This window comes from Rhipicephalus sanguineus, chromosome 4, assembly GCF_013339695.2.
Source record: "Rhipicephalus sanguineus isolate Rsan-2018 chromosome 4, BIME_Rsan_1.4, whole genome shotgun sequence".
NCBI classification, from domain to species: domain Eukaryota; kingdom Metazoa; phylum Arthropoda; class Arachnida; order Ixodida; family Ixodidae; genus Rhipicephalus; species Rhipicephalus sanguineus.
Genome location: NC_051179.1, coordinates 208,330,727 through 208,337,733, shown reverse-complemented (window position 1 = coordinate 208,337,733; position 7,007 = coordinate 208,330,727). Strand labels below are relative to the sequence as shown.

The following is a 7,007-nucleotide window of genomic DNA, read 5'->3' as shown; positions in this document are numbered from 1 at the left end:
TCCACCTATTTTTCGAAGCTGTATGCATCTTTTTGTGAACGCAAGATTTTTTTCCAGCGCTGCTTGCAAAGCGGTGACAGCGATCCCCATTTAGATGACGTTCGAGTGGCTGGATGCATAATTAAGCAGCGGTTTTCCGACCCCTCGCTGGTAACACAAACAGACATACCCGGACGTAAATTCTAAATCAAGACCCAAAAATTGCATTCTCTGATTATGCCAGAATTGTAATGCAAACGTCAGACCTCGGCCATGCATGCTGAACAGTGCAAGAACTTGAGTAACTGCGTTGTTCCGCACAGGAATCGGTAAGTACCTTGCGAGGTCGGTGTGGCGTACCAGGTGCCATCAATGTGTGGAAAATCGTATGTAGGGGAGAGTGCAAGGTAATCAACATGCAATTAAGGGAGCATGAGCGATCGCTTTCTAACGCCCCAGCTTTGCATCTTTCAGCACAATGCCGAGTTGTGCGGATGCGATGTAGTTTTCAAAGGCGCGACAGTCCTGTCTCAGGAAAGGAAGTTATTTGGCCGCAGGATTATCGAGGTGTTTGCGTCGCGACGAGACGGAAAGAAGTGGGCGTGCTTCTTTCTCAAAGGCAACAACAAAAAGAATCCTTTATTATCAGAAAGCAGCGGCTTTTATCGACCGCATCACTAGCGCCACCGCGGCGCTATAACTGCTGACGCTGTCATAGCTGGCTAGTATCTTATCACACATCTTCCTCACTCTTTTTTTTTTTTTTTGAAGCTGCTCTTGTTATGATGCTTGAAATCGTTCTGGAGGAACCACACACCTTCCACTTCGTGTGTGGTGATGAGAGGAGTCGTTACACTGTTGCGCTGCGCTTCTTTCATCACTGCATATTTCTGGCGATTCCGCTGTTAGCGGCGTTGCCCCTCGGCCGTCTTCTGAACTGGTCGGAGGCAGCGGGACAAGATGAGTGCGATTTCTGCGTAGGGAAGTTTCCCCGGAGTCGATCCAGTACGACCTGGGCTCGTCGGCACTTCCTCGAACGACCCCTTCTTTTTGTAGGTCTACGATCCATACGTCTGTTCCTTCGGACAGCTCTGGCAGATCGCGCACTCCATGGCGCCGGTCGTAGTCTTTCTTCTGGCGCTGACGCTGCGACCTCTCGAAAGATGCCAGTTCTTGGAAGTCCAGCGTCCGGGGCTGGAGGTTTTCGCTGGACGTGGGTAGGGCAGTGCGCAGTCTCCTCCCCATGAGCAGCTCGGCGGGGCTGTACCCGTTCTTCAATGGGCTTGTCCTGTAGGCCAGAAGAGTTTTATAAGCGTCACCAGTTTTCTTTAATGACCCTTTGATAATTTTCACGGCGGACTCCGCCATTCCGTTGCTCTGATGATAATGAGGGCTAGACGTCACGTGTTGAAAGTTGTACTCTTTTGCAAATTTTGAAAAATCAGAGCCAAGGGCTCTTGAGAATTGCGGTCCGTTATCGGAAACTACTACTTCCGGAATCCCGTGTCTCGCGAAAATGGATTTGCAGTGGTTTATTACCGCCGATGAAGTCAAGTTTTTCAGCGATACGAGCTCCGGGTATCGTGAAAAATAATCCGTGACGACAAGCCACCACTTTCCCCCAAGAAAGAATAAATCCATCGCAAGGCGCTGCCATGGCCTATCTGGAAACTGGGTCTGTTGTAGCGGCATCTTTCGGTTGGTGCTCTGCTTAAGGCAGCTGTGGCAGTTCTTAACAAGTCGTTCAATGTCCGCGTCGATACTTGGCCACCAAACTGAGCTCTTGGAACGTGCCCGGCACTTCTCAATTCCGAAGTGTCCCTCGTGAATTATTTCAAGGATGGGCTGCCTTAGTCTTGATGGGATCACTATCCGAGAGCCGCACATGAGCAGGTTTTCAACCCGGGCGATGTTTGCCCTCTCACTCCAGTAAGGCTTCAGGTCAACCCCAACGTCTCGACGGCTTGGCCAGCCCTTTGTACATAGATTGATAAGCGCTTTACATACCGGATCTTGCTCTTGCTCCAGGGCGACTAGATGTAAACTTGGCGCTGTTACTGGAACTGACGAGGCCACCAGTCGAAGATAGCCTTGGATTTCGGCCTCCAGTTCCATGGATTCCGTTCGTGGAAGAGGTGACCGAGAAAGGGCGTCCGCCACCGTCAGGTCCCGGCCTGGAACATACACAATGTCATACGTGTAGCGCATCAGACGCATGCGCATCCTCTGTAGTCTCGGTGTTAGTTCGTCAATTGCTTTTGACCCAAACAAAGATACGAGTGGTTTGTGATCTGTCTCTAGGCTAAAGCGCTTTCCCACGAGATAATCACGGAACTTTTCACTGGCCCACACAAGGGCAAGTCCTTCTTTTTCAATGTGGGCGTATCGCCGCTCGGTGGTTGTAAGGGCTCTGGAAGCATAAGAAATGACTTTGAACTGACCGTCTTTCTGTCTTTGGCGCAGGACAGCTCCGAGACCGTATGATGAGGCGTCTGCTGTCACCACTGTTTCCATATCTGGATCGTACATTCCCAAGACAGGGTCCGATGAAAGAAGAGTCTTCCACTTCGTGAAGGCGGCTTCTTGCGCGGGACCCCACACAAATTCATGTCTTGAGCTCAACATCAGAGAAAGAGGCTGGAGGACTTCCGCCATGCGTGGGACAAAGCGGGCCAGATAATTTGCCATGCCCATCACGCGCCGTAACTCTGTCTTGGACGTCGGGCGTGGCATTTCTGTTACCGCGCTAAGCTTTTCTTTATCGGGACGCACTGCGTTATTCCCGATCGTATGTCCTAAGAATGATATCTGGGTTACCCCAAACTCACACTTATCTCTGTTCAATGTGATGCCCGCTGTGCGGAGGCGGTCCATCACTGCCCGAAGCCGCTCGTCATGCTGCGCCTGCGTGGCACCCCAAATAAGCACATCGTCCATGTGGCAGACGACTCCCTCCTGTCCAGAAAGAACCTGTCCCATTCGTCTCTGAAAATGTTCGGGGGCCGACGAGATTCCGAACGGAAGTCGATTGAAATAAAATCGGCCGAACGGCGTGATAAATGTTGTGAATACTTTGCTCCTTTCACTAAGTGGTATCTGCCAGAAACCCGAGTTCGCGTCAAGTTTCGAGAACATGCTGGCTCCCCGTAGCATTCCGATGGTGTACTCGACGGCCGGTATTGGATGCCATTCTCGTTGAACGTATCTGTTGAGTTCCGTGAAGTCGACACAGATCCGAACAGCACCAGAGGGTTTAGGAACGACAACCATAGGTGCGCACCATGTAGTAGGCTCGGTGACAGGAGAGATGACGCCTAGTGCTTGCATCCGCTCGAATTCTTGTCTTGTTTTTTTCGTACAATGGAAGGGGGACTCTACGTGGCGACGACAGCGCGAAAGGCTTTGAGTCAGGATTCAACTTGAGGTCATATTCTTCTTTGAAGGTCCCCAGTCCCTGGAACACTTGTGGAAATTCAGATTCGTGCTCCAGTTTCTTCACTACATTAACTTGTGGTAGTACCCCGAGCCTTTCTATCGCTGGTTTCCCAAGAAGAGGGGTTCGGAGGCCTTGCAGAACGTACACGTCTTCGCAGCTGCTCATTCCTGCAAACGTCATATTCATAGCAGCCATACCAGATATGGGATTTTCCATCAGGTCCCTGAAGGCGGCGCCTTGCTGGTTGAAGTTTTATCGCGGGAAATATGCGAGCGAAGAGCTCCGCGGGAATGACCGTTTCGTCCGCGCCGGTATCTATTTTAAATACCACTTTCGAGGATTCAACAAGAACTGGAACTTCCCACCTGTGAGTGGATGAATGGGATGCAACTCCGAGGAAGCCTGGTTCTTCGGTCTGGTTTTCGACGTTCCTGACAGCTCTCGTTGACCGGCAAACCACCTCGAAGTGTCCTCTTTTTTCGCACTTTCGGCAGACTGCCTCTTTTGCTGGACAAGACGCTCGACTGTGCCTGTTTCTTCCGCACCAGCCACATGGTTTGGGAACGTTGCTTCCACTTTCAGGCGAAGGCACGTTCTTCCCCACTTGTCGCGCACTCCTCTGGGACTGTATGTGGTGGACGTCCTGTTCTCGCACGCGGTGAAGCTCTGCCTGCTGTTGGTTGATGGTCTCGTGCTGGCGTGCCACCAGCACTGCTTTCTGTAGATTTAGGTCGGGATCGAGTTGCAGCGCTCTCGAGACCTTGTGGTCTTGGATACCCACCACGAGACGATCTCGAATCAAATCTTCACGCAGCTGCCCGTAGTCGCACGTAGCTGCAAGCGCGTGCAGTGCGGTAACAAAATCCTCGACGGATTCGCCGTCTTGTTGTGTTCGGGTGTTAAACTTCACCCTTTCATAAATGATGTTCCGTCGAGGAACAAAGTAGGCCTCGTATTCCTTCAGTACGGCCTCAAACTTCTCCTTGTCGTCAGGTTCAAGTTTGAACGTTTGGAAAATGTCCTCGGCCTGAGGCCCCATTAAATAGACCAATGCATCTACTTGACTTTTTTCTGGCTTCGCGTCTAGTCCAGATGCCGTTCGGAAGCGAAGAAATCGCTGTTTCCAGGGAGGCCAGTCGTTGGGTGTTGCGAAGCTGAAGGGCTCGGGTGGTGAAATTTGAAACAAAGCCATCTCACTTGGTCTTTCCTTGTAAGGTTTCTGGTAGCCTGTACGTCTCCTGACACTGATTAACGGTTCCCCGGCGTCCTCGTTTCCGGGCTAGTCCGACGTCCGATAGCCGTGGTGCCTATGATCGGCAGGCGCCACTTCTGACACCATGTTTGCGTCGCGACGAGACGGAAAGAAGTGGGCGTGCTTCTTTCTCAAAGGCAACAACAAAAAGAATCCTTTATTATCAGAAAGCAGCGGCTTTTATCGACCGCATCACTAGCGCCACCGCGGCGCTATAACTGCTGACGCTGTCATAGCTGGCTAGTATCTTATCACACACGAGGCTTTCCATATCAGGAGGAAAGGGAAGGGGTGCATTAGCCACCCATCGATTATTGTAATTGATAAGGAGTGTCTGCTCCCCGTGCCACATAACCAGCTGAGTCTACGCGATTTTCTCACGCGTGATTTGTTCATGCGTTTTTTTTCATGCTTTTTTCATGGCATGTTACATGTTTTTTTGATAGATTTTGGCTGTTTCATTGTTAAGCCCTTAACGCGCCTTCTTTCATGACTTTTAACTGCTCAGCCCTAGAGGGACATATCAGGTACGCTAAGACTGTTTAAAAAGCTCATTCCATCCTTCAATAAACCCAGTTCTTAGTCTGCTCTTGTTTGTCTCACTTTTTTTCTCCGTGTCCCGGCCCACCGCGCGGTCTGACCACAATGAACCATCCCTACCAGCACAGCGTGCGCTGCTGTCGCGCGGGCGAAAGCGCCCACGGGTGCTCGCTTGCTTCACATCCTCCTTGGCCTTTTGCGGCACAAGTTCAAAGCGCAGAAGTAGCTAGGAATCATGCAGCGGCCGTTAAACGGTTCAGTATCATGTTTTCAAATGCGATACGAAATAAATGCCCGATTCTCTGTAGTTATTCGAGAAATTAGTTATTCCAGCATTTAGTTTTAACTAGTTCACTAAGCATTGACAAACAATTAAAGCCAATTCAACGCCTGTGCAATCAAAGTAAAAGCGGAGCTGGCCAGCAAACTCCATCCCGTGGCGAACGCAGATTGAGTTCCTGCTTCTTCTTCTTGTCCTTTCTTTCAGGCTTCTTACATTCTTGATCTACTTACACATCTTCTTCTTCTCGCTTGTTTCTTTCATCTATCTTTCCTTATTTCTTTCTACATTACCCTATGTCCTTTCCTTCCTCCTCACCCTCACTTCCTTTCCCATGCCCACGCTAAAGTAGACTATAAAAGACTATGCCATGCTCTACCCTCTCTCTCCCCTCCTCCTTTTCCTCACCATCGCATCTCTCCTAATCACCCTCACTTCACTTTCGCACCCCCTCGCTATACTATACTGTGCCTGGTCATGCTATGCCAGGCGCTGCTTGGCCTACTAAACTTTACCGTACAAGGCTATGTCATGCTTTACTTTCTCCCCTCCTCCTTTCCCTCTTCTTCACTTTTCTCTTTACCGCCGCCTTTCTTGACTATAGTGTGAATGAATATGCTACGGTAGGAACTACTTGACACATACCAGCCTTCTGTAGCGCATACTCCTAGCTATATTTTGCATCCAACGCCGGAATTACCCCAAGCTTAAAGAGATCCGCTCTTGGAAAATTGCACTATGTGCAATTTTCTTATTTCACGCTGCATGTAGTGTGATTTATGACCCCCTTTCCTTTTTCTCTCACTGCAAGGGGTCCGTCATCACTTCCACCGGCCCACATGGGGTCCTTAAACATCCGTGGCTGAGAACCGCTGCCGAAGGGGTCGGTGCCCTGGATAGCGTGTCAGGCAGAACCAGACGTTTACCAGGAACCTTACAGTTTCATACTATGAAAACTAGAGGGCAATCTGGCGCCGCGATAGTTCAACCACCATGGGAACGATGTTAAATGAAGACTTCGGATTGAATTGCGTAAGCTGTCGAACTTTCCACCAGTCGTTTTCTACAGCTCCAGTTTCGTTCCTCACGCATGAATCTAATCTAGTCAGCCATCTAGATGTGAGACGTTTGCTGAGGTCATAAGAACTTGACAGTATGTTGATCCGTTTGCACTGCAGTGACTTATGCTCTCAGATTGTAAGGCTTACTGAAATTCTTCCCGCACCGACTAGTGTAAAGGTAGGTATCGTCAGCAGGACCAAAGTTAATCATAGTCAATTAGACGAACTTACCGCCCTCCAAACACAAGAAACTCGTTGGCAGCCAAGCACTTCTGGCGACATACTGCGAGATCGGTGCTTATAGCGAAACTGCATACCACTCGTTGGTCGGAAAATTTGCGTAAACACAACATGCCAGGTTAGAGTCCCTAGACCACCAGCAGACGCTCGCGTGCTCCTCAGCTAGCAGATGCTCGTTATCTTTGTTTTCCCTCCGACGCTGAGATGGGCAATCTCGAA

At 50.0% G+C, this 7,007-nt stretch overlaps 1 protein-coding gene across 1 annotated transcript; it reads right to left on the bottom strand.

Annotated features, from left to right (window-relative positions):
- Positions 1 to 856: 856 nt before the first annotated feature.
- On the bottom strand, positions 857 to 2,712 carry LOC125758376 (uncharacterized). Its single transcript, XM_049415475.1, has 3 exons — positions 2,421 to 2,712; positions 1,987 to 2,153; positions 857 to 1,267 (listed from the first exon to the last, which is right to left on the bottom strand). The coding sequence occupies exons 1-3, from the start codon at positions 2,710 to 2,712 to the stop codon at positions 857 to 859; spliced, it is 870 nt and encodes a 289-aa protein (XP_049271432.1).
- Between the last annotated feature and the right edge of the window lie 4,295 nt (positions 2,713 to 7,007).

What these genes read in the sequence shown, in the direction of transcription:
- LOC125758376 (XM_049415475.1), bottom strand. Translation starts at nt 2,712, where the DNA reads ATGCCACGCCCGACGTCCAAGACAGAGTTACGGCGCGTGATGGGCATG. An exon ending in GCGCCAAAGACAGAAAGACG is followed by an intron (nt 2,154 to 2,420) that starts GTCAGTTCAAAG and finishes TGTATGTTCCAG; the next exon opens with GCCGGGACCTGACGGTGGCG. An exon ending in TGGAGCAAGAGCAAGATCCG is followed by an intron (nt 1,268 to 1,986) that starts GTATGTAAAGCG and finishes TCTGGCCTACAG; the next exon opens with GACAAGCCCATTGAAGAACG.